This window comes from Ovis canadensis, chromosome 20 (assembly GCF_042477335.2).
Source record: "Ovis canadensis isolate MfBH-ARS-UI-01 breed Bighorn chromosome 20, ARS-UI_OviCan_v2, whole genome shotgun sequence".
Lineage (NCBI taxonomy): Eukaryota > Metazoa > Chordata > Mammalia > Artiodactyla > Bovidae > Ovis > Ovis canadensis.
The window spans coordinates 30241519-30268012 of record NC_091264.1 but is presented as its reverse complement, the minus strand read 5'-3'; the positions used below and the strand labels follow the sequence as shown (position 1 = coordinate 30268012).

Below are 26494 nucleotides of genomic sequence, written 5' to 3'. Positions count from 1 at the left end.
TTCTACATCTGCAAGTCTATTTTGGTTTTGTAAATAAGTTCATTTGTGTCATATTTTAGATTCCACATATGGGTGCGATCATATGGCATTTGTTTTTGTCTGACGACTGCAGTTAGTATGATAATCTCTAGGTCCATTCCGGTTGCTGCAAACAGCATTATTTCATACTTTATTATGGCTGAATAATGTTCCTATATATTTGCCTATATACCACATCTTCTTTATCCACTCATCTGTTCGTGAACATTTAGGTAATTTCCATATTTTGGACATTGTAATTAGTGCTGCTCTGAACATTGGGGTACTTGTATCTTGGAAAGTGTTTTTATTTAATATACACTTTAAATCTTGTTTATGATCCACTGTCCCATGTTAATCTTCAAGGACATTCCTTATTTGTAGATGATCTGTAGATTGGACTTCTATGCTTTGTCCTCTAGTATATTTCTTAGCTGTTTAACATGTCCTAGTCATTTTACATTTGGGATTATTTCTGAAGTGAATCTTTTCTGTTATTGACTTTTCACACTGTCAAATCTGCCTTTCATTGCTTCTAGTAAGGAACCTTTTGGATTTCTTTCTTCTTTATTCACTGTCCTGTATTATATCATCCTGCATCTTTTCTGGTCTATGAATGAGCCTAGTCTTGGATCCCTATGTTGTCCTTGAAGTCTGGAGCCAAGATACCCAGTGATGAAACACAGCATCAGACTCAGCACCTCCCAGCAATGGCATAACATCCTGTTGTGCAACTTTCTGGAGCCTCTGGGGTAGAGTGTCTCTCTGTAGCTGTGCCAGGAGCCACAGAACAGCTGGAGTCAGCGCACATGAAGGATGAGGAAGGCCAGGCTCTGGGGGCTGCTCTGGATGCTCTTCATCCCAGGTAAGATGCGGAGGAGGCGTGAGCGGGTGAGCTCTCCGCCTAGGACCTGGGGTTGGGGCCAAGCCCTCCACAAGAAAGGTCTCCCGTTTCCTCTGAAGCTCCAGGGCTGTGGCCACCCAAGACAGAGCCAGCCAGTAGATATGCCACGCTGGGTTTCTCCACCCAGACTTAAAAGAATCAGGAGAACACACAGGGCCTGAGAACAGAACTAAAGGGGGGGGGTTAGGGAAGCAAGATGCCTGTGCCTTTTGATGTTGTCAGGGACATGCAAAACCCCGAGTGGGAAACTAATGGTAGAGAAAAATCTCACCTTGACATGACCTAAGGGAATTTTGTTTTTGAGTTTGACATTTTTTTCCCTTTATATTCCATCATGGTGCTTTGGATGTTGAAAGAAGTGTTAGTCACTCAGTTGTGTCCAACTCTTTGTGACCCCATGTCTATCCGTGGGATTCTCCAGGCAAGAATACTGGAATGGGTTGCCATTTCCTTCTCCAGGGGATCTTCCCCACCCAGGGATCGAACCTGGGTCTCTCACACTGAAGGCAGGCTTTTTACCAACTGAGCCACCAGGGAAGCCTAAACCCCAAAGACATAGTCCATTCAATAAATACCTCCCAGTGGCCAAGCATGGGCCAGGAGACCTGCTATTGCTGAGGACACAGAAGTGCACAGGAGAAAAGTGCCCGTTTTCACAGAGGCCGTGATCCCAGGGCCCTGAGGCTCTGCTGCTCGGGCTGCGCAGGGTTGCTGGGGCCCTTCTCTCCTCTTCCTGCCTAGCTCACACCTTCACTAAAAGTGGAAGCACTTGGAGCTTTCTTTGTTCCTGCTCCCAGTCCTCATGAATACATCGGGAAAATAAGCAGAGAAGGGGAGCATATCAACAAGGAATTAAAAGAAACGTTTCTTTGGAAAGACAGAAAAGATTCTAGGGAGAGGATGTTTTCCGGGGACCCGCTGCCTTGAGCAAAGTCCTGGGTAATCACCTGGTAGAGCCTGCAGACCAGGGTTGCTCCGGGACTTCTTGGAGCTGGGGTGATGATCCGGATGGGGTACATGGAAGTGTGGTTCCCATGGACCAGTGCACTTCCTTGCGTCTTTTCTTTCTTTTCTTTTTTTAAAGATCTGTTTTCATTTTGCAGTGGAGGTTGTGTTTATTTATTGATTTATTTTTAGTTTTATTCATTTATCCGCCCGCACGGGGTCTTCGTCGCGGCGCGTGGGCTTTCTCTAGTTGGGGTGAGTGGGGCTGCTCTCTGGTTGCAGTGCATGGGTTTCTCGTGGCGGCGGCTTCTCTTGTCGCAGCTCACGGGTTCTGGAGCACAGGTTCAGTAGTCGCGGTGCATAGGCGTACTTGCCCCTTGGCATGTGGTATCTCCCTGAAGCAGGGATGGAACCTGAGTCCCTGCATTGGCAGACCGATTCCCAACCCCACTGGACAGCCAGGGAAGTCCCTCCTTGTATCTTATTCATGTTTTTCCAGGAGAACTGGGAGAAGATGGAAGGTTGAAGACTGAGAGGAAACCAGTGTTTTTTTTTTCCCACTGAGTCCCATCAGGGTAGCTTAGGGTGTAACATAAAAGCTCCTTCTAGACCCTGTATCCTGGGAAATAGAATTATTCGTCAGTTATTCTCGTTTGGGTTGTCACTGGCTTTAATCCCAACTAGACAGCTGCTTTGGGCAATCTAGCTCAGAGATTTAGAGCTGATTCTAGAGTTTTCCCTGGTGGCTCAGACGGTAAAGAGTCTGCCTGCAGTGCCGGGGACCCAGGTTCTAATCCATAGGTCAGGAATATCCCCTAGAGAAGGAACCAGCAACCCACACCAGTATTCTTGCCTGGAAAAATCCCATAGATGGAGGAACCTGACAGGCTACAGTCCATGGGGTCACAGTTACTGCTAAGTGTTTAAGACACTCTCTCATTTAATCTTTATAACTTATAAGTTGATACTACTATTATTCCTAGTTTAGAGACTAGGGTCGCCAAGAGTCAGACACTTTCTAGAGTCTGACTATGAGGGTCTGAATCCTGACTTCCCACGTTTCTCCTGTGGGACCTTGGGTGAATCACACAATGTGTGTGTGCCCTCAGTTGCATCCAACTCTTTGCAACTACACGCACTGTAGCCCGCCAGGCTCCTCTGTCCATGGGATTTTCCAGGTAAGAATACTGGAGTGGGTTGCCATTCCCACTCCAGGGGATCTTTCCAATCCAGGGATCAAACCCCTCTCTCTTGCACTGACAAGCAGATTCTTTACCACTAAGCCACCTGGGAAGCCCAAATCACATAATAACTTCTGGGTTATTAAGTAAACTTTCTGTCTCCCAATTTCCTTGTCTTGAAACTAGGAAAAACAGCAGTATCAACGGATACGTTATAAAGATTAAATGAGAGAGTGTCTTAACACTTAGCAGTAGAAGGTATTTGTTATTCTTTTTTACATTAATAATATAGAGAAGTCCTTTCTTGAAATGGTGCAAAAAGTGATGTACAGACTTCACTTGTGCGTTAGTTTCTCACTCTCCATTCACAAGAGCCTGGCAGGTTTGTGAGCAATCTGTCTCCTGTGACTCCTATTGTCTTGACCCATCTGGGCAGTTATAACAAAATACCACAGTCTGGGTGGCTTATAAACAACAGAAATTTACTTCTCCCAGTTCTGGAGGCTGGAAATTCAAGGTCACGGTACCAGCATGATTGGGCTCTGGGGAAGGTCCTCTTCTGAGCTGCAGACTGACTACCAGTTTCCCACTGTATCCTCATGTAGGGGAAGGGGCAAGGGAGCTCCCCGGAGCCTCATTACTACAGGCACTAATCCTGTTCCTGAGGGCAGAGCCCTTATGACCTAACTATCTCCACCTTGAAGTTTAAGATTTCAAAATACGAATTTTAGGGGGACACTAGCATTTAGATTAATAAAAGCAGCAATAATTGTAGGTAGTGGTAGCCTGATCTTAGTAATGGTAGGTGGATTGACCCACCACTATCTAGCCCATTATTTATTTGGTTTTCCATGAAGGAAGGTATCTCAGGCCTGGATGGATAAACTATAGACCCTCAGTGAAGGGAGTCCTGCTGTGTCCAGTGGAAAACACAGACCTAGATCTTATTACTTCAACTCTACTTGGCCCTCCCATCAGCAAGGATCCCTTGGACCAGACCAGAAATTCATGCCAATTCTAAGTTCAACATTCAAGAGTGTGATTGAAACTTTTGTCCCTGTGATCCAGAGGTTCTCAGCCTTGGCACTATTGACATTATGGGTGGGTTAATTTTTTCTCATGGGGGCTGGCCTGTGCGCTGAAGGATGTTTAACATTTAACAACATCTCTGGTCTCTATCCATTAGATGCCATTAGCACCTCCTTGCTCCCAATGATGGGGCTTCCCTGGTAGCTCAGCTGGTAAAGAATCTGCCTGCAATGCAGGAGACCTCAGTTCTATTCCTGGGTTGAGCAGATCCCCTGGAAAAGGGATAGGCTACCTACTCCTGTATTCTTGGGCTTCCCTGGTGGCTCAACAGTAAAGAATCCACCTGCAATGTGGGAGACTTGGGTTCGATCCCTGGGTTGGGAAGATCCCCTGGAGAAGGGAATGGCAACCCACTCTAGTATTCTTGCCTGGAGAATCCCATGGACAGAGGAGCCTGGTGGGCTATAGTCCATGGGGTCTCAAGGAGTTGGACATGACTGAGTGACTAAGCACAGCATAACTCCCAATTATAACAACCAAAAATATCTGCAGTCACTGCCCAGTGTCCCCAGAGGGAAAATTGTCCCCAGTGGAAGACCACTGCTGTGACTCCTTGACAGTCTGTAATATTTAGAACTCTTTTGGATGCAAGCAACATCCTATAGACCAATCAACACAGTAAGAAAGAGCAGCAGTCTCAACAGAGGCTTCTGATTGGCCCAGCCTTAGTCATGTGCCCATATCTAGGCCAATCAGCATGGCCAGGGTGGTGAGATTCTTTGGCTAAGCCTGTGTCTCTGTGTCTATCCTGGAGAATACGGGCAGCCCCATCAGTAAAGGTACATAGGATGAGAAAGATGAGCACCTTGAGAAAGAGGTGATCTGCTACCCAAGGAAGGGAGACATGAAGACCACACCACCAGACATCAATGTCCACCATGTCCTCGAGATGGCTTCCTTGCCATTTTTCCAATAGTCTCTTGAACTGGTCTCTCTCCTCTGACGTAGATGAAGTTCCTCTAGCTGTTCAGAAGAGTCACTTTCTGATAGTAACATCTCTTCACATCCACTTTGCACCCTGTGCCTGGTGGTCTAGTGGTTAGGATTCGGCAGTCTTGTTCTGCCCCCCTGTACATCCTTCTCTATAATCGTTCCCTCCCATCATGCCCCTGTCACTCATGGCCTTAGCACGTGTCCCACGCTCTGTCTCTATTCAGACAATTTCTTCCTCTCAAAAACAGTCATTTATGAAAGTTGATTTGCACAAATCATACACAGTCTAACTTTTGTGGTCAAAATCAAACAAACAAACCAAATGAACCCCCACCTCCCAAAACTACTTGCAATGATAAGATCTGGGATCTAATGCTAACTTGCAGGGAAAGCTGCATCTTCTCTGGAGACCTTGAGAATCTTGTCTAAAAATCAGGTGATTTAACAAGAAAGAAAGGTGGCTCCTCTCTCTCTTTTTTTTTTCCCAAAAAGAAGGAAGCTATTCCTCACAGAGCCTAACTCAAATTCTCTGCTTACAGAAATCCAAGCTGCCGCTAAACTATTCGAGGAGAAGTGTACTCTAGCAGAGGGGCAGACCTTGAATGTGAGCTGTCCTACCAATACCAACATATATTCCAACAGCCAGAAGGCTTGGCAGAGGCTGAAAGATAACGGGGAGGTCCAGACACTGGCAATCACAGAGGGGTCCAGTCAAGTCCAGAAGGGGAAGTACTTCCTAGAAGACATGCCCAGTGAAGGGATGCTGCAAGTCCGAATGACCAACCTTCAAGTGGAGGACTCAGGATTGTACCGATGTGTGATCTTGGGACCCAGCGACCCCATCATCCTGTTCCACCCAGTCCGCCTGGTGGTGACCAAGAGTGAGTGACCTGGGGGTGGGTGGGAGAGGGTGGGAGAGCCAGATCAGGTCGAGTGGGAAGGTGGCGGGAGCACCAGTAGGGCTGTGGCTCAGGATTTCTAGAAGCTTATGATCTTGCTCCTTGTTTCTCGAAGCTCCTTGTTTCTCATTTGAGGTCTTTGAGAGACGTTTGGTCTAACGGTAAGAAGGGATTGCATCTCATTCTTTGTGTGGGACTCCTCTTTGGGAGCAGAACCTAACATGCTGTGCTATTGTAGGAAATGGGATAAGGTGAAAGGTGAGTGATGGACTTGGGACACTTTAGTCTCAAGCTTCAGGTCTTCATGTAGAAGTCATTTCCTTGGGAAGCCTCTGTGAGTCACCCTCCCTTCCTAAGGATGCATCTGAGGCCCCTCCTGGGTGCTTCCAAAGCAGTGCTCCTCCGACCTTAAGAGGGCACAGACCACCTGGGGGTCTTATTTTAAATGTAATACATCTAGGATGGGACCTAGATTCTGTATTTCCAGCTTCCTCACAGACAATGCTGATGCTGCTGGTCCATGGCTTCTGTTTTGAGTAGCAAAGCACCAGGGCTCGCTTGGTGCTCTCTTTATAGACAGCTCTGTCTCGCTGGATGAAGTAGTGGCCAGTTTCCTTAACTGTCTCCCGTATTCATCTTTGAGAACCTTGAGGAGATAATCTGTGCCTCATTCAACTCTATATCTCTAGCAACTGATGAAGTGCCTGGCATATAGTAGGGCCTCCACAGATGTTGACTGGATGAATTAAGGAAAGCAGATTAGAACGGGGGCAGATTCAAGTGCCTAGCCCCTGTGGAGCCCACATCTAAGGAAGACAAGACGTATCTGCACTATATTAATGAAAGATAACTTGCAAAGCAATATGCCACAGGTATAGGTGAGTGCAAGGCAGAGAGAATGGTATAAGATAATCAGGGAATTATTCTTGAAGAAGGGCTGGTGGTGAAGACATGGATTGGTGAAGAATGGCAGGCAAGTGTATTTCCAATAACATGAATAGCCTGGAAATACCTTCCTTCTTGCTTATCTCCCTCCCTCCTTCTTTCCTTTTCCCCATCTCTGACCCCAAAAATGTCACACTATTTCTTTATTAAAATGAAAAGCAAAAGGAAACCTTGGTTCATGAGTGGCCATGTTCATTCCCCTCCTCAGTCCCATTTACTCTACCACTCCTCCTTCCAGCTATCCATCATCTGTCCAACCTTCCAATGTGCTTTCTTGCAGATTCTTTGGGAACCCCTGACTCAGATGAGTATCCTTGCCAGATCTCTGTTCAGAATCCCACCCTACCTCCCGTCACCACCAAGCTCCATCCCAGGCCCAGGCCCAGGCCCAGGCCCAGGCCCGTGACCCAACTCGTCCCCACATCAGCCGATAGGCTCTCCTCTCCTGGCCTCACAGTCACCCCCACAAATGTGACACATGTCACCAGGTATGGTTTCCAGGTCTCGGGGCCCTTGGATCAGACACCAAGTCCCTTGATTCCCAGTCCATGTGCTGAGAGGGTGTGGGGAGTGAGGGATGGGGGAGGGTAGAGGGCAGGGTGGGTTTGAGTCCTCTCGGTCCGGTGGACCTCCCCAGGGGAAGAAGGAGTGTGCTGGTGCTGGAGAGAGGAGGATGCTCTTGGAGGCAATACGAGGCTGCCATTCTCCCCACCGTTTCCCTCTGTGTTTGCTTCTTGCATGTCAGAGGGGTAAGGAGAGGGAAATGGCATCTGTGCTGAATTCCAAGGGCTCAGCAAACCCGTAATGGTGTAGTGGGAAAAGAGACCCTGGATTCTAATGTCAGCCAGATCGACTGAAAGTGTAACTTCAGGCCACTCAGGATTCTTCTCTGGCTTCAGTTTCTTTGTTTCTATGGTTGGGGTTGGAGGGGGTAGGGGAGGGTAGAAAAAAAAATCAGAGCTGGAATTCATAATCTAGCCCAACAGCTCTGAGCAAGTGAGGTGCATTAGGATATCCTGGAGCATTAGCTTTTATTTGGCTTGTTTTATTTATTTATTAAAAAATTTTTTTTGAATGCACCCTGCAGCATGTGGGATCTCAGTTTCCCAAACAGGGATGTAACCAGCATCCCCTCCACTGCAAGGCAGAGTCTTGATCACTGGACAACTGGGGAAATCCCTGGGTTGTTTTCAATGCTGATGCATGTGACCTCTGCAGACCAAAAGGATTAGAATTTCTGGAGGTGGGGCTGGTCTCAGTAGTTTTTATAAGATCTTCAGGACTCTTAAAATGTGCAGGCAAAGCTAAGAACCATGACCTTTGCATGCTCACCCTTTTATACAGTTTATTATTAAATGTTGATTTATCTTAGAGTGTGTTTATCACTAAATGTTGACTTAGCAGTGAAAGAAAGATTCTTCCATATTCCTACCAATCTAATGTGTCGTTTCTTGTCCATCTTCTCTTCTAGCTTTTATTCATGCTTGGATATATTTTAATGTGGCATTAATCCTAATTATACATATTTTCATTATTTTTTCTTGGCTAAACCTATTCTTCAGTGTTGCTCCCTAGTCTTTGTAGTCAGAATTTCAGCATACTTTTCTATCAATAGAAAGCCATTGCTCACATAATCCTTTGCCTGTTTTCAGACACTGAGATTATTTTCATTTTTTGTAGTATTGATAACTTTGAGATGAACATATATTTGTAGATGTCTGTTTCTTCTTTGAAATTGTTCACTCAAAAGAAATTCCCTTAAAAGAAGCCCAACATTTATACTGTTCTGTATGTGTCTTTGCATGCTCAATTGTGTCCAACTCTTTGTGACCACATGGACTGTAGCCTGCCAGGCTCCTTTGTCCATGGAATTCTCCAGGCAAGAATACTATGGTGGGTTACCATTTCCTCCTCCAGGGAGTCTTCCTGACCTAGAGATTGAACCTGCATCTCCTGCATTGGCAGGTGGATTCTTTATCACAGAGCTACTGGGAAAGCCATTTTCCTCTATACATACTGTCAATTTGTTTTCCAAAGGTTGGAAACAATTTGAAGTGAGATCCACAATGAGGAAGAGAAGCAGTGTCACTACAGAGCTCTGGTAAAAATATATCTGTCAAAATAGATGCGATGCTGAAAGCTCATATTCTGTGTATGCTGGTGCCAAATCAAATCTCAAGGACAATTTTGGGTGAAGTAAAAGGAGTAGCTTTGTTGCTTTGCTAGGCAAAGGGGGCCACCGTGGGCTAATGTTCTCAAAACTATGTGTTGCAACTTGGGGAAGATAGTGACAAGTTTTGTAGTAATTGTTCAGAGAGAGTGTGATCAGCTCTTGAACATTCTTCTGATGGGCTGGTGATGACATAAGTAGGAGTCAGCATCCTTATCCTTCAGGTCCAACTGGTCTAGGGTCTACATGCTTGTGAGTGGCAGACCATCATTAATCTTTGTTAACTTCTATCACCTGGAGGGGGTTTCAGTATCTGCAAAACAGCTCAAAGATATTGTCTGTATCCACTGATGAGGAATCACAAACTGAAATCAAGACTGCTAGGAGAATATCAACAACCTCAGAGATGCAGATGATATCACTCTAATGGCAGAAAGAGAAAGTAAAGAGCCTCTTGATAGGGGTAAAGAGGAGAGTGAAAAAGCTGGCTTAAAACTCAACACTCAAAAAACTAAGATCATGGCTTCCAGTCCCATCACTTGAAATGACAAATAGATGGGGAAAAAGTGAAAACAGTGGCAGAATTTGTTTCCTTGGGATCCAAAAATCACTGCAGATCATGACTGAATTCACAAAATTAAAAGACACTTTCTGCTTGGAAGAAAAGCTATGACCAACCTAGACAGCACATTAAAAAGCAGAGACATCACTTTGCTGACAAAGGTCTGTATAGTCAAAGCTATGGTTTTTCCAGCAGTCATGTATAGATGTGAGAGTTGAACCATAAAGAAAGCTGAGCACCAAAGAATTGATGCTTTTGAACTGTGGTGTTGGAGAAGATTCTTGAGAGTCCCTTGGACTGCAAGGAGATCAAATCAGTCCATCCTATAAGAAATCAACCCTGAGTATTCATTGGAAGGACTGATGCTGAAGCTGAAGCTCCAATACTTTGGCCACCTGATACAAAGAGCTGACTCACTGGAAAAGACCATGATTCTGGGAAAGATTGAGGACAGGAGGAAGGGGATGACAGAGAATGAGATGTTTGGGTGGCATCATAGACTCAATGGACATGAGTCTGAGGAAACTCTGGGAGATGGTGAAAGACGAGGAAGCCTGGCATGCTGCAGTCCATGGGGTTGCAAACAGTCGGACACAACTGAGTGACTGAATGACAACAACGATTGATGGGAAACAGGACCTTGCTCGGAGGCTGCTCTTGACGTTTTCTCCCTGGTCTTGCATCCCCAGTTCAGTTCAGTTGCTCAGTCGTGTCTGAGTCCTTGCAACTCTACGACTGCAACATGCCAGGCTTTCCTGTCCATCACCCATTCCTAGAGCTTGCTCAAACTCATGTTCATCAAGTTGGTGATGCCATTCAATCATCTCATCCTCTGATGTTCCCTTCTCCTCCCACCTTCAGTCTTTCCCAACATCAGGGTCTTTTCCAGTTCGTCCCATTAGGTGGCCAAAGTACTGGAGTTTCAGCTTCAACATCAGTCCTTCCAATGAATATTCAGGACTGATTTCCTATAGGGTGAACTAGTTTGATCTCCTTGCAGGCCAAGGGACTCTCAAGAGTCTTCCCCAACATCACATTTCAAAAGCATCAATTCTTTGGTGCTCAGCTTTCTTTATGGCCCAACTCTCACATCCATACGTGACTGCTGGAAAAATCATAGCTTTGACTAGACAGACCTTTGTTAGCAACGTAATGTCTCTGCTTTTTAATATCCTGTCTAGGTTGGTCACAGTTTTTCTTCCAAGGAGCAAGTGTCTTTTAATTTCATGGCTGCAGTCACCATCTGCAGTGATTTTGGAGCCCAAGAAAATTAAGTCTGTCACTGTTTCCATTGTTTCCCCATCTATTTGCCGTGAAGTGATGGGAATGGATGCCATGATCTCCATTTTTTGAATGTTGAGTTTTAGGCCAATTTTTTCACTCTCCTCTTTCACTTTCATTAAGAGGCTCTTCAGTTCCTCTTCGCTTTCTATCACAAGGGTGATGTCATCTCCATATCTGAGGTTATTGATATTTCTCCAGGTAATCTTGATTCCAGCTTGTGCTTTATCCAGCCTGGCATTTTGCTTGATGTTCTCTGCATAGAAGTTAAATAAGCAGAGTGACAATAGACAGCCTTGATGTAGTCCTTTCTCAATTTGGAACCAGTCTATTGTTTCATGTCCGGTTCTAACTGTTCCTTCTTGACCTACATACAGATTTCTCAGGAGGCAGGTAAAGTGTATTCTCATCTCTTGAAGAATTTTCCACAGTTTGTTGTGATCCACACAGTCAAAGGCTTTAGCATAGTCAATAAAGCAGAAGTAGATGTTTTCCTGGAACTCTCTTGCTTTATCTATGATCCAACAGATGTTGGCAATTTGATCTCTATTCCTTTGCCTTTTCTAAATCCAGCTTGAACATCTGGAAGTTCTTGGTTCATGTACTATTGAAGCCTCACTTGGAAAACTTTGAGCATTATTTTGCTAGTGTGAGAGATGAGTGCAATTGTGTGGTAGTTTGAATATTCTTTGGCATTGCCTTTCTTTGGGATTGGAATGAAAACTGACCTTTTTCAGTCCTGTGGTCACTGCTGAGTTTTCCAAATTTGTTGGCATATTGAGTACAGCACTTTCACAGATGATGATCTTTTAGGATTTGCAATAGCTCAGCTGGAATTCCATCAGTTACACTAGCTTTGTTCATAATGATGCTTCCTCATGCCCACTTGAATTCAACACTCCAAGATGTCTGGCTCTAGGTGAGTCATCACACCATCATGGTTATCTGGGTTAGGAAGGTCTTTTTTGCATACTTCTTCTGTGTATTCTTGCCACCTCTTCTTAATATCTTCTGCTTCTGTTAGGTCCATTCCATTTCTGTCCTTTATTGAGCCCATCTTTGCATGAAATGTTCCCTTGGTATCTCTAATTTTCTTGAAGAGATCTCTAGTCTTTCCCATTCTATTGTTTTCCTCTATTTCTTTGCATTGATCACTGAGGAAGGCTTTCTTATCTCTTCTTTGAAACTGTGCATTCAGATGGGTATATCTTCCCTTTCCTCCTTTGCCTTTAGCTTCCCCTCCCTTCCCTAATTAACAACGGCTTGAATCTGCCCCCTGGGGCTCAGGGAAAGCCATGGAGGCTGAATGAAGGTTGTTTCCTACAATCAAAGAAATGGGGGACACAAAAACCTTGTGCCCAGGAGCCCCACAGGACCCTGCATGGTATCAGACATGAGCTGGAACTTGCTTTCATCTATTACTGTGGACCTTAAGCTCCATAGGGTAGAGGCAGAGTGCCCTCTTCCCCTTCTGTTGTGCCTAAGTGGCTGGTACATAGTAGGAGATCATTAAAACATTTAAAATAAAACACAGCTTTACAATAAATGCTATTCTTTTTTTCCCACTAATTTTCCAGAGTATAAACTGAGAGTGCAAACATTCACCCATATTCCTACTAAAGGCTATACCTCCTTCACCTATTGGATTTATGTGTTTTAATTAACATGAACCATCCTATGTGTCAGCGTCCAGCTGGGAAGGTAGAAGCCACTGAGCTGTTTGAAAAAGAGGGAATTTAGTGGAGGGAGCAGTTTGTCCAGGAGATGGAGGAGCAGAGGCACCTATCTGGGGCTGGAGGGTGTGGCACCTCAGAGGAAGCCACTGTCACCCTGTCTTCGGAGGGTTCCATGGAGGCAGGCTGTGGAGAAAATCTTGTGCAAATGCTTTAGGAAGGGATCCCAGGAAAAACCATTCCTGGGGAGTGGGACTGGGAGGGAAGGAAACCTAGCAAACGGTGCCATAACAAAAGCGAGGGGCCTCTGGGCATCACAGGAGTTGTCTGTATGGAGAGGGGCTGGGGAGCTGGAGCGTTTGTACTCCCAGCACTCGGTGAGGGGCGCAGGAATTCCCCAGCACTGTGGCTGGAGTGCCTTAGGGTGGGGTGGGATAGGGGTATCTGGCTGCCCACATACAGCCTCAGAAAGGAATGCAACGCTTGCCCTTGAGAGTGGACATGTTCTAGGAGCTCTGTGCAAGAAAACGTTCCAGGGCTTGGAGGGGATAAGGCAGGGCACTGGCAGGAGACCCTTGGAGAGAGCACAGTTTGTGGAGCCCAGAGCTGGAACCTCCCTGGACAGTAGGGCTGCACCCGGGCACAGGCTTGCACTGCAGGGGGCATAGCTGCAAGCCTGAGGGTCTAGAGAGGCACTGCCTTCCAGCCTCCGCCCCAGTCCCTAGCCAGGGCAGCCAGGGCTGAACTTGGCTGCCTCAGACATCTAGTTCCTGCAGATGCAAGACAGCGCCGCAGGCTGGGGGTAGATTTTAGCACAAAAGGACCTGTGCTGCTTTCTATGGCTGTTGTATCATTTCTCCCTTTGCAGGCTTGTACATTCAGGTTTAAGTTTTGCATAGGCAAACATGTTGATTTTTAAATTATTGCTTTGTTTTATTCCTTAATTGTGTTTATCCTATTTCCTGGTGCCTTCTCTATTTTTTTCACTTTATTTTAATCTTAATCCATCGGTAAGGGGGGTGTTATTTTGCTATATGGTGTGAATGATAGAAGCAATGACTTTTTCTTACATTTTGCCATCCAGGAATCACAAGACTGTTTATTTACTAGACAATTCTTGCCTACCTTTTGGGCTGCCGATTTCCTTAGATATGAATTCTTAACTATCCTTGGATCTATATCTGGACTTCTATTTGTTTCCCTGCTGTTTCTCTTTTCAACCTGGTGTCTCATCTCTATGGATGAGTTGTGCTATAACCTATTTCCACGGACTTCCCAGGTGGCAGTAGTGGTAAAGAACCTGCCAAAGCAGGAGGCATAAGAGACACGGGTTTGATCCCTGGGTTAGGAAGATCCCCTAGAGGAGGGCATGGCAACCCACTCCAGTATTCTTGCTTGGAGAATCCCATGGACAGAGGAGCCTGGAGGGCTGCAATCTATAGTGTCGCAAAGAGGCAGACACAACTGAAGCAAGTGAACACACACACAACCTATTTCCGCATCTGCTGAGTCTATACAAGCCAAGTTTCTCCATTCATTCGCGTCCTTCTCTTACAGTACCTACTGATGTTTACCCAGGACTTTTAGAATCACGTTGCTGAGGTCTATGAAAATTCATGATGGGATTTTGATGAGGACTGGAATCTCAGTTTATAAATGAGGCCAGAGAGGTGAGGTGACTCTCCCAGGATAGGTCCTGATGCTGAGAATGGAAGCCAGCTTTCCTTGCTCTGGGAGCCCTCGCTCTCTCTACTGCATGAAAGCAGGAAGGAGCCTTGTCCTCCTGTCCTTTCTCCCTGATGCCTCTTCTGAACGTGGACTCTGTGCTGTCTACTAAGTATATTTCTAATCAGTAGTTTTAGGTGATGGGACAAACTAGAGGCACGTGACAGAGCCAGTCAGTATGGGGAAAGGAGGGATTGGGAGCAGATGAGCCACGAGGTGTGAAAGCCCGTGATAGACACGCGCATGTGTGGGAGCATCCGTGTCAATAGCCGCGCTCAGTCTTCTGTCTCCCCCAGGGCCCCTGGGATCAGCATCGTCATTCCCGCAGCATGTGGACTCCTGAGTAAGACCCTGGTCTTCATCGGTCTGTTTGCTGTCACGCAGAGGTCATTTGCATCTTAGCCACAGGAATCCACAAGAGTGACCTCCAACCTCCACCCGTGTCCACTTGGCAGTTGTGCCTGAAGAGGGGCATAAGGGAAAGAGGCGGGGGTCAGTGACATGAGCTGATCTGTAACTCAGGTGACGTCTAAGGCTCAGGATCCCACCTTCGTGGCCCTGCTAACTCCCCTCATTTAACTGATAACATTGGGTGTGCTTTGTTCCCTCACAAGAGAAGATACGGCCCCACACCTGCTCATTCCACTGGCGGCTCAGGGTTTGCATTAAATACAGACACTGCCTGGGACTTCCCTGATGGCCCAGTGGCTAAGTCTGAGTTCCCAATGCAGGGGGCCCCCTGGGTTCCATCCCTGTCGGGGAACTAGATCCCGCTTGCTGCAACGAAGGTCGAAGATCCCACGTGCTGCAACTAAGACCTGGCACAGCCAAATAAATAAATAAGTAAATAAATATTAAAAAATGAAGACACTGCCTGATGCTTTTCACTGTCACGGGTTGTGGGGGTCGTGAGGCACAGAGGCTACAGCTGCTAACTCTGCTCTGGTCCTCACCCTGGACTACAACATTTTGGCTTGAACTGGACAGAGTTCCCAGTACAGAAGCATCTTGTTCTCTCAGCTGCCAGGGCTTTCCTCTCCTCTAGAATCAGATGTTTCACTTTCTCCCCTTCATTTACGGCCTTTTCCAACACTCCCAGAAGATTGTTGAAAACCATGGAGCAAAGAGAAGATGAGATGTCATGGTAAGAATTCCATATTTGGGAAAGGGGAACTGAGCTAACCAGAAGGGTGTATCCTGGGACAATACTGGGAGGATGAGATAGGATCCATGGCTGAGGACTGGTAAAGCAATATCATTTGTCTATGGTGTGCATTTATTGTGGGCATCAGTGGGGGTGCATCTGGCCACTGGATCCTCAGAACAACCCCACAAAGGCAGAGATCCATGCCTGGAATGAGACCACATGAGAAGGGCGTCACCGCTTACTGGCAGGGACAAAAACTAGAGCTCCTTTACTGAAGACCAAGCGCCTCAAAGCCATATAGACCAGGACAACAGGGAGCCTGCTCTATCTAAGTGCCTCTTCCTTGTATCACAGGAGGGGCAGGGTTGGTGGTGACCAGCTCTCGCCAATTAGGCTCCTGGAGGTTGTCTCCCACGTGCCCTGCTGGCACCACCCCCTGCCTTCCTCTGCCTCTCTCTCTGCCCCTACAACTCCCCCTTCACTCTCAAGCTCATCCATGAAACAGGTATCCAGGCCCACCAAATGATTTAAATCAGTACTTTCTGATTTTCTACCTCTTCTGACTCTAAAGGGGAAGGGACCCCACTAGTGGTCACTAGTGGTGAGGAGATGATGAGTCCTTCCATTCCTATTCAGGGATGGCCAAGGCCAAAGCTGTCTTAAATTCCCCGAGAGCAAACATATTCTACCACCCATGATCCATATTCTTACCATCAGGATGCCCTTCCCCTCCCTTTCTGAAACAGGTATCCTGAGAGCTAAGGTACAGTCCTCCCCTCCCTGAGCCCTCTGCCATCCTGTGAGGACTTCCTCACCAACCTGGGAACTGACCCCTCTGAGAATCATGCATTTGGCCACTTAGGTCAAGTCACATTTCTGTACCATAGATGCCAGGGGAAAGAGAAGGGGCAGGAGAAATATCTTTCTCCATGCTCAGTAGAAGGGGAAGTAGAGTTCCGTGCCCCGTGAGACCCACACCTTGGGGCATATCCCCCAAATGGAAAGGGTATTGGGTGATGGAGAGCCAGATGACGATGAATATCTATTACACAATTCCAAAGCTGGTAGAATTAAATGAGACAACCTGTGTAAAACATCTGGCACACAGCAGGACTGCAATCCTTGGAGTCACTCCTAATACCATTAGAACTGTGGTTTCTATGCTCACGTCTGGACTGGAACTCAGGGAAACACATACCTTAGATTCAGGCAGAGCACCTGAGGAACACTTCAGGGGCTACCTGACTCTTACAGGACTTTTGGATGTGGGTGAACTCTGATTCATCCTCTATTTGGACCACTTGCTTCAGAATCACCTGGTATGCTTGTTAAAATGCAGGTTCCTAGGCTCTCCCCAGACTTATCAAATCAGTGTGTCTGGGGTGAAGCCCAGACAGATGTATGTTCACCAAGCTTCCCAAGTGACTCAGCCACATACATGCCCATCCTTGGGAATTGGTGTGGAGTAAGATGGAAGAAGGTGGGTCATCAGGAAGGCTTGACTCAGGCCTCGAAAGGCAAGTCAAAGCTGGATACACAGTGTCAGGCGGGCGGGGAGATTGGTAGGAGGAGTTGTGGGATGTAGTGGTCAGTGGCCAGTGATAAGAAGGTCTTGGTGGCTGGAGGCAGTCTTGGTGGCAGAGAGGTGGGACATCAGATGGATGGGTCTAGACTTGCTCTGGTGGAGAATGGGGAGCTGCTGAGTGTTTCCCAATTGGGTTGTGACATGATGAAAGCAGGAAGGAAGATGTCACAAGGGCAGTGACCTCTCTCTTCTCTTTCTTCTGCATTTTCCTGAGCTGCCCTGTCTTGTCACATTTTCCTCAGGGTTTCTCAACTGCAAACTGACAACCAAGCCTCCTCAGGGAAGATGGAAAACACCCAAGTGAGGCAACATCCTCCAGTAAATGGAAAAGATGCTGAAGTGACCGATGCACAGTGGATCCAGGGAGCAGGATGAAGTGGAGGGGGAAGGCTCTGGGGGTAGCCATGGCAACTGCTGCTGCCACCCCAGGTCTCAGGTAAGGAGAGGCAGGGAGAGGGATGTAGGTGGCTAAGCAGAGGTACCTACTAAGGAGGAGTTTTCTCTCATTTCTTAAGGAGGGACTGAAGTGGGATTAGGGCACCTGTGTATTAGAGATGGAGAAGCAGGAAAGGAAGATCATGAATGCATACTGTCCTGCTTGACCCTGTCCCAGCAGGGACTGGATGATGAAATAGAAGCTGGAGGTTCTTCTGCACCTTGAGGTTGAGAAAACTATGTGAAGGCAACCAAATAATCTCTCCTTGATCTACTGATATGTAGAGGGCAGTCCCCCTCTAAAGGAATCAGGAACTAAGACAGAGGAGCATTAATAGAGGAAAGGGCAAATAACAACAAAAGGGCCAAGCAGCAACATGGGAGCAAAATTACGGTGGAAGCCCTCCTAGCAAGGCGGAGAGGGGGTGGAAAGAAGGTAAGGGCTCTAGAATCAGACAGAGCTGGCCACTTTCCAAATATGTGACGTTAGGAAGTCCTCTATCCTCCCTGAGCCTCTTTTTCCTCATTTGAGTCCCTATTCAGAAGTATTCATTTGTAAATGGTACCTACTTCAGAAGGTTGTTCCAAGAGTTTAAAACCAGACAGATGGACTTCCCTGGTGGTCCAGTGGTTACGAATCTGCCTATCTGTGCAGGAGACATGGATTCGATCCCTGGTCTGGGGACTCCACCTACCTCAGGGCAACTAAGCCTGTGTACCCTGCCTACTGAGGCCTGCATGCCCCAGACCCCATTGCTCAATAAGAGAAGCCCCTGCAATAAGAAGTCCATGCATGGCAACTAGGGAGTAGCCCTCACTTCCCTCAAATAAAGAGAAGCCCAAGTACAGCAATGAAGACCCAGCACAGCTATACATATTAATACACAAAGGAAAGCAGACTGATGTAAATTCTTGGCTCAGGGTTTATGGCACAGTAGGTGCTAGGTAACAGTTATGGTGGATGGTGGTGATGTAACCAGGTGTAGGGTGATCACTGGTATTGAGGGTTGAGAAGAGAAAGAGGTTAGTACCAGCTGGATCTGTTCACGTAGACTCCCCATGTCTTTCTTTTGTTTGTAACTGAAGATGGTATTTAAGCCAGAGTTCTAAACCACCTTGTGGAGTTCCTCATTTTACCCTGGGCATCTCCCACCTTTACATGAGATATGCATGTTTAAAAGCTTGTTTGTTTTTCTCTTATTAATCTTCTTTTTTTAAAAAAATCTAAGCTAGTTATTTTTATTTTATTTATTTATTTTCACTATTATTTTATTTTGGCTCTGCTGGGTCTTTGTTGTGGCACGTGGGCTTAGTTGACCCATGGCATGTGGAATCTTCCTGGACCAGAGATGAAACCCACTTCCCAGGCATAAGAAGGCAGATTCTTAACCACTGGATCACCAGGGAAGTCCTTAATCTTCTTTTATTGTAGGGGTCTCAGCCAAGAACTCAGAAGCGTAGAAGGAAAATGATTTTTCCTCCCTTATACCTATCGACTTCTAACTTCCTTCCTCCATTGAGGTCTCTCCAGCTCCAGGCAGCTATTTGGGACCAGACCTACTAAACTTTTGCTGAAAGTTTCACATGTGTGAAACTCACATCTAGTCCACAGGACATACCCACTTTACTCATTCCAGCAAACTGGAGCTTCCAGCAAACTGGAGCTCTGGTAGATCCCTATACAGTCATCTTTCCTTCACTCTGCCATGGAGACAAGGAGCCATCAGCAGTCTCTGCCTGTTGTAGTTCTCAGGTTTGAGTCAAATATCAGTCTGCTGTATCCTCCAAACTCCAGGGGACACTTAACCAGCTCTTCAAGTTGTGACCTTGAAGCCCCTCTCCTTAGACTTGAGGTAACGGGCAGGCATCCACTCCCTTTTGCCCATAGGATCATAGGACACCAAAACTGTCTCTCCACATCCTTTCCTAATCTTCAAAATCCCCACAACTTTATATCCTTGATGTGGGTAAGGTTTAGATACCTTTCTGCATGAGTTATACTGGTCTCCCAGCTCACTCTGCAATGTGGGATCTTTCCTTTGAACTTATATTAGTGGAGGTTCAGTTGCAGACAACAAAATCCAATGTATCTATTTTAAGTACAATAGAAATGCATCCTTTAAAAATAGAATATTAAGTCGTTGTTGCTAAGTCACGTCTGACTCTTTGTTACTCCATGAACTGCAGGACAGCAGGCTTCCCTGTTCTTCACTATCTCCCAGAGCTTGCTCAAACTCATGTTCATTGAGTCAGTGAGGCCATCCAACCATCTTATCCTCTGTCACCCCATTCTCCTCTTACCTTCAATCTTTCCCAGCATCAGGGCCTTTTCCAGTGAGTTGGCTTTTTGCATCAGGTGGCCAAAGTATTGGAGCTTCAGCTTCAGCATCAGTCCTTCCAATGAATATTCAGGGTTGATTTCCTTTAGGATTGACTGGTTTGATCTCCTTGCTGTCCAAGGGACTCTCAAGAGTCTTGTCTAGCACTGCAGTTTGAAAGCATCAATTATTCAGCACTCAGCCTTCTATATGGTCCAACTCTCACATCCATACATGACTACTGGAAAAACCATAGCTTTGACTATACAGACCTTTGTCAGCAAAGTGATGTCTCTGCTTTTTAATGCATCATCTAGGTTTTTCAAAGCTAGCTTTTCTTCCAAGGAGCAAGCATCTTTTAATTTCTACTCCTGAGTTTCTTGGAATGACTGTCAAAGCCACATACATGGTGGGGCAATTAAGGGGCCACTGCTTGTCCCATAGTCAGGACTCTGAGGAATCAGTAAACTTTCCAAATCAGGAAGCTACAGCATTGTTTCTGGTCCCATACTTACCTCATGTCAGCCACGCTCTGTACCAGCAAAATGGATGCCTTTCTTCCTATTCAACTCAGTTCCAAATTTAAGTTTCATACAGATGCCTTTGATTGGTGGAGCCCAAATTATCTCTGGAGCCATGGCTGCCAGAAAGCCTGAGAAGTGAATTTGCAGACCTTTCATTATATGAGGCCCAAGAGAGGGAGGTGGGAATGGAAGCTAATTCCACAGCATTTGCCCAAACAATCTCAGCCAAAACTGAGATGCAAATAGTTCAAATTTTAAAGATTGTTTGTCCTTGCTGTCAATGAAAGATAAACTGAGTAGAAAACAAACATCCCCTCTTTGTTGTGTTTTGGCAAATATATTCTCTTATCTATCTTAGAGTAATGTTATAATAGCAACTTCCTATTTCCACAAAACAGTATTTTAGATATTATTATGTGCTATATATATCACCCTGAAGCCATAACAAGATATAGACCCAGAAAATAAATTCCAAAATTTGTGGTACTTTTCTTGGAAACTTCAGTGTGTTTTAAAAATGACTATTTCCCATCAGTCTCTTCTGTTCCGGGGATACTGACATAATCATTCATTGCACAGTGACATCTGGAAAATTCAGCTTCCTTGGCAGCCACATAAGTAAAAGCTGTTCCCCGTAAATTGAGAGTTTTCAGAACATCATAAAATCAGAAATGATTACTTTAGGAACCAAGGGCAGGTCTTCTGGGATAGGGGCTGCTCTTTCTACCAATCCTGGGCTACTGTACTGTGATCCTTCCCCAGGCTTAATCCCACCCCTTCTTTGAAAGACTTGCCCCTTTGATGGCTGTTCCTCTCACTGCTTGGAGCCTTAAGTAGTGGGATTTTAGTCCATCATATAGCTAAACTGACTTGTCTTCACTCAGGGCACTATGGGGATGGGTTGGCTGTCCGTTAGTGCCTTCTGATTTTTGCGGAGTCAAACAATTGTGAAGAAGAAAAAAAAAAAAAAAAAGAAAGACTTGCCTTGAACCGAACTTCCCATTGCATTTTGACCTTGCCTTATGTAAGATGCTCGCACAGCTCTGCTGAGGCTGAGTTCTCCTTGACTTCTGTGAGCAATAAACTCATCTCTCCCTTTTCAACAGGGTGTGTCGGTGATCTTCGAGAAGCCAGCATTTTGATAATGCAATTAAATCCATCCATTTCTCCCTTATGACTTAGGTTCTGGGATCTTATTCAAGATGTCCTTCTCAACCTGAAGCACTGTAATACCTTGAATATTGTCTTTTACACAATGTTTGAAGATATTCTCATACATTAACTTTGTTAGCTTTACAGTTTTGACACAAACAGGACACAACAAAGAGATGTGTCCCTAGGAGGAGGGGGGCAGGATCTCATGAATGTCCATCTCCACCATCTAGACCTGTGCTAATACTGTAGCCATTAATCACATGTGCCTGTGTGCATTTAAATAAATTAAAATTAAGAGAAAAATAAGAATCAGTTCCGCAGTCACACGTGTCACATGTCAGAGCCAAACAGCCACACATGGGAGTGGCTGCTGTGTTGGCTGGGGAGGCATGGAACACACCACTGTGGGGAGCTTTATTTGGACAGCACTGTTTTCTCTATTTCTCTTTCAACAAAACTGACTGGTTGAAAAAGCTTTTGGTTTCTTGTTATAAATTTAGCATCTTATTAATACAGATTACAACTTTTTATAGCAGACTGCACACTGTATTTTCATAACTGGGCAGTTTGATGAAGAGTTTCCATTTCACTAAAGCAGATGTTTTTCCCCCTTAGAGAATCAAACTTCTGAATTTCAATTTTCCTTCCTCAAAGAAAGGGTTTGTGTGCTATTGTGGTGCCTCAATCCTTTTGCCCTATTCCCCTCAAGTCTACTCCAAAGCCATCTTGTGCTAGCTCAAAGCAAGTGCAAGTGTGGCCCATCTGGATAGATAATGAGGCTACAATGGCGGATGGGGTGCATGGGGGCTGCTCGGCAGTGAGCAAAGAGTTGTGGTGAGGGGGTGCAGGGTTGGAGGGCAGGGTTCAAATGCCCAACTCAGGCATCTCTCTGTGCAGTCTGTGAAATGTGGGCAAGTCAGTGGCCTGCTCTGCTGCACAGCCTCTGCAAGGAAAAAGGCAGGAGGCTTGAGACCCACTCTGCAGTCCCCTCCTCATGCGAACAAGGCACTTGCGAGGATAGTGATGCAGGGTTGAGCAAAGCTGGGCTCACAGAAGTAAGTGAGAGGCTGGCTTGGCCCTTGGCAGACTCGCAGGCTGTCTAGAGAGGATGGAAGCATGTCCGCCGCAGGATGGTGACAGAACACAGCACAGAATCAGGGCCAGGATGCGTGGCCAGATGCTACATGCCCAGGGCAGGGTGGGGTGGCTGCTGCAGCCGGGAGTTCTCTGCACCGGCGTCTTGCAAGAGGGGCCCCTTGTGGCCCTCTTGTAAGTGAGGTGAGTTGGGGAGCAGCCCTTGGAGGCATTGGGAGAAACGGGCAAGCTCTCAAACAGCCTGAGGCAGTACCAGCATGGAGTGGGCTCACAAGGGGAGTAGACACAGAGGGCTAGAGATCTAGGGGTCTTAACGCAGGCCCAGGCCTCTAACTGAGCCACGGAGTCCAGTTAACATAGCACAGCTGAGCGCTTGCATGAGATCAGTGGTGAGGACACAGAATCATGGACAAAGCAGATATAGACCCTCCCCACTTTGCCCTGTTAGCAAAAACTGATGCACTGTATATGTGGGCTTCCCGTGTAGCTCAGTCAGTAAAGAATCTGCCTGCAGTGCAGGAGACCCGGGTTCTATCCCTGGGTTGGGAAGATCCCCTGGAGAAGGAAATGGCAACCCACTCCAGTATCCTTGCCTGGAAAATCTCATGGACACAGGAGCCTGGTGCCCTGCAGTCCATGGGGTTGCAGAGAGTCGGGCATGACTGAGCGACTAACACTTACTTACTTACTTATATGTGGGCCTATTTCTGGATCCTCTAGTTTATTCTATTGATCTATTTGTCTTTACACTAATTTCACACTGTCTTATTTACTGTAGCTCCACAGCAAATATATCTATCAGATAATGTAAATACTTCAACTTTGTTTTTCAAGATTGTTTTGGCTATTCTATAACCTTTCATCTGCATATAAATTTTAGGACCATCTAGTCCGTTTCAACAGATAAAATGTCCATTAACTGGGGAGTGAATAAACAAAATGTATTCCCCTACAGTGGAATACTGTTCAGCTATTTAAAGGAATGAAGTACCGATATAACTTGCTGTAGAAAGTACTGCTACAACATGGACGAATCTCAAAAACACTGTGCTAAAGGAGCCAGTCACAAAGCACCACATATTGTATAATTTCGTTTTCCTGAAATTTCCAGAATAGAGAAATCTATAAAGGAAGAAAGTAGATTAGCAGTGGCCTGGGGCTGCAGTGCTGAGACAGGCAGGAACCTGGAGAAAAACAAGTGAGAAAATGGTCTCCCAAAAGATCTCCACGTGCTAATCCCTGGAGCCTGTGAATGATACTTGCATGACTAAAAGAAGGAGGAGTTCTTTCAGATGTAGTTAAGGATTTTGAGATGGGGAGATTATTATGGACTAGGTGGTTAGTACTAAATGCAATCATGTATATCCTTCTAACAGGGAGGTGAAGGAGATTTGAACACACACAAAAAATGTTCTGAGAAGGTGGTGTGAAGATGAAGCAGAGATTTGAAGATGCTGACTTTGTTTTTGTACTTTTTTAAAAAAGGGAAATCTGAAGATCCTTTTATTTTTTATTTTTTTTGGAGTATAGTTGCTTTACAATGCTATGTTAGTTTCTACCATACAGCAAAGTGAATCAGCTATAGGTATGCATATGTCCTCTCTCTTTTGGATTTCCCTTCCATTTAGGTCACCACAGAGCACTAAGTAAGAGTTCCCTGTGCTATGCAGTCGGTTCTCATTAGTTACCTATTTTATACATAATGTCAATAGGGTATATATGTCAATTCCAAGGGCTTCCCAGGTGGTGCTAGTGGAAAAGGGTCTGCCAATGAAGGAGACATAAGAGACATGGGTTAGATCTCTGGGTCGGGAAGATCCCCTGGAGGAGGGCATGGTAACCCACTCAAAGCATTCTTGCCTGGAGAATCTCATGAACAGAGGAGCCTGACCGGGTATGGTTCATAAGGGTTGCAGAGTCAGACAAGACTGAAGCGACTTAGCATGCATGTCGATCCTAATCTCCCAATTCATTTTACCTTTTCCCCTTTGGTATCCATACATTTGTTCTCTGTGTCTATGTCTTTATTTCTGCTTTGTAAATAAAATCGTCTATACCAATTTTTTCAGATTTCACATATATGCATTAATATATGATATTTGTTTTTCTCTTTCTGATTTACTTCGCCTCTGTACGACAGCCTCTACGTCCATCCATGTCTCTACAATTTCATTCCTTTTTATTAAAGATGCTGACTTTGAAGACTTCAGTGATAAAGTCACTACCTGCAGAATGTTGGCACTACCAGAAGCTGGAGGCGGCAAGGACCAACTTCTTTCCTATATTCTCTGAAGACGCTGTAGCCCTACTAATATCTTGATCTTGGTTCAGTGATACTGACTTCAGACTCCTGGCCTCCAGGACTGCGAGAGAATACAAGTCTACTGTTTTAAGTCACCACATTTGCAGTAATAGGAGTAATAGGAAACTTATTCAGGGTGTGACTGCTCATGGACATGGGTGATGAAATGTTCTGAAACAGGATTGTGGTGATGGTTGCACAACTCAGTGAATATCCCCAAAACCACTGGAGTGTACACTCTAAGTGGGTCAATTTTATGCTGTGTGAATTATATCTCAATAAGACTGTTAAAAAATCTTTGTGACCTTGGGTTAAGCAAAGATTTCTTAGATATAACACCAAGGTATGATACATAAAAAATGATATGTTGGAGACTCCATAAGAATTTACAGCCCTTGCTCTTGAAAGACACTATTAAGAAAATAAAAACCACAGATTGGGAAAAATATTTGCAAAACACATATTTGATACAAGACCCATCAGGCTGTGTGAAGAGTCCTCAAACTCAATAAGAAGAAAACAAACAAATGAAAAATGAAGATTTGAACAGACCCTATCTCAAAGCAGATATATTGATGGCAAATAGGTACAACAAAAGATTCTCAGTATCATTAGTTATCAGAGAAATGCAAATAAAACCACAACAAACACTACTACATACTATTAGAATGAGGGGCGGGAGAACAACACTTGACTACATCATAATGCTGTGAAGGATAGAGGAGCAACTGGAAGCTCACTGGTAGAAATGCAGAATGGTGCAGCCACATTGGAAAGCAATTAGTTTTCTTTTTAAATTAAATTCAAGCTTACAATAGAACCCAGAAATCCTGCTCTAGGTATTTACCCAAGTGAAACATAAGCCTATTTCACAAAATCCTATGTGTAAATATTTGTAGTAGTTTTATCTGGAATAATCCCAAACTGGAAACCAAATCTTATTATCCCTGAACTGGGAGGGATATGCATAAACAATTATGATACATCCATACAGTAGGATCCTGCTTCGCAATAAAAAGAAACAAAGTATTGATATATTCAACAACAGACAACATCTCAAATGCCTTATACTAAGTGAAAGAAGCCAGCTAATATGCTACACATCGGAGAAAAAGAAACCCTCAGCTCTGTTGGTGGGAATGTAAGTTGGTGCAGCCACAATGGAAAATGGTATGGAAGTTCCTCAGAAAACTAAATACAGAGTTGTTATATGATCCAGCAATCCCACTTAGGCGTATATGTGGACAAAGCTATAATTCAAAAAGATACACGCACCTCTATGTTCATGAGCATCCCTATTCACAATAGCCAAGACATGGAAGCAGCCTAAATGTCAATTAACAGATGAATGGATAAAGAAGATGAGGTACATATATAAATAGAACACTACTCAATTTAAAAAGAATGAAATAATGCCTTTTTCAGGAACATGGATGGAACCAGAGATTATTATGCTGAGTGAAGTCAGTCAGAAAGAGAACGATGAATGCCATGCGCTATCATTTGTATGTGGAATCTACAACACGACAGAAATTAACTTATCAACAAAATAGAAACAGATTCACAGGCATGGAGAATAGACTTGTGGTCTCCAAGGGAGAGGGGCCG

General features: G+C 45.2%; 1 protein-coding gene and 1 non-coding gene across 5 annotated transcripts; both read left to right on the top strand.

The window, feature by feature from the left end:
* Positions 1 to 733: 733 nt before the first annotated feature.
* TREM1 (triggering receptor expressed on myeloid cells 1) lies at positions 734 to 15191 on the top strand. Of its 4 annotated transcripts, XM_069564412.1 has the most exons (5): positions 744 to 883; positions 5610 to 5951; positions 7195 to 7402; positions 8952 to 9015; positions 14622 to 15191. In XM_069564412.1, exons 1-4 carry the CDS (start codon positions 835 to 837, stop codon positions 8965 to 8967), a joined length of 615 nt encoding a protein of 204 aa, XP_069420513.1. In that variant the 5' UTR covers positions 744 to 834; the 3' UTR covers positions 8968 to 9015; positions 14622 to 15191. The 4 variants fall into 4 exon arrangements, with proteins under 4 accessions (XP_069420511.1, XP_069420513.1, XP_069420512.1 ...); XM_069564410.1 differs by lacking the exon at positions 8952 to 9015 and having other exon boundaries at positions 734 to 883; XM_069564411.1 differs by lacking the exon at positions 8952 to 9015 and having other exon boundaries at positions 14605 to 15191.
* Positions 15192 to 21133: 5942 nt separating this feature from the next.
* On the top strand, positions 21134 to 21281 carry LOC138426093 (small nucleolar RNA SNORA79). Its single transcript, XR_011251519.1, has one exon. It is a non-coding gene; the product is annotated as a small nucleolar RNA SNORA79 (small nucleolar RNA).
* The last annotated feature ends 5213 nt before the right edge of the window (positions 21282 to 26494 follow it).

Coding starts and splice junctions, on each gene's coding strand:
- TREM1 (XM_069564410.1), top strand. CDS start 835: ATGAGGAAGGCCAGGCTCTGGGGGCTGCTCTGGATGCTCTTCATCCCA. Junction 5,952..7,194: donor CCGCCTGGTGGTGACCAAGA/GTGAGTGACCTG, acceptor GCTTTCTTGCAG/ATTCTTTGGGAACCCCTGAC. Junction 7,403..14,621: donor AATGTGACACATGTCACCAG/GTATGGTTTCCA, acceptor TGTCTCCCCCAG/GGCCCCTGGGATCAGCATCG.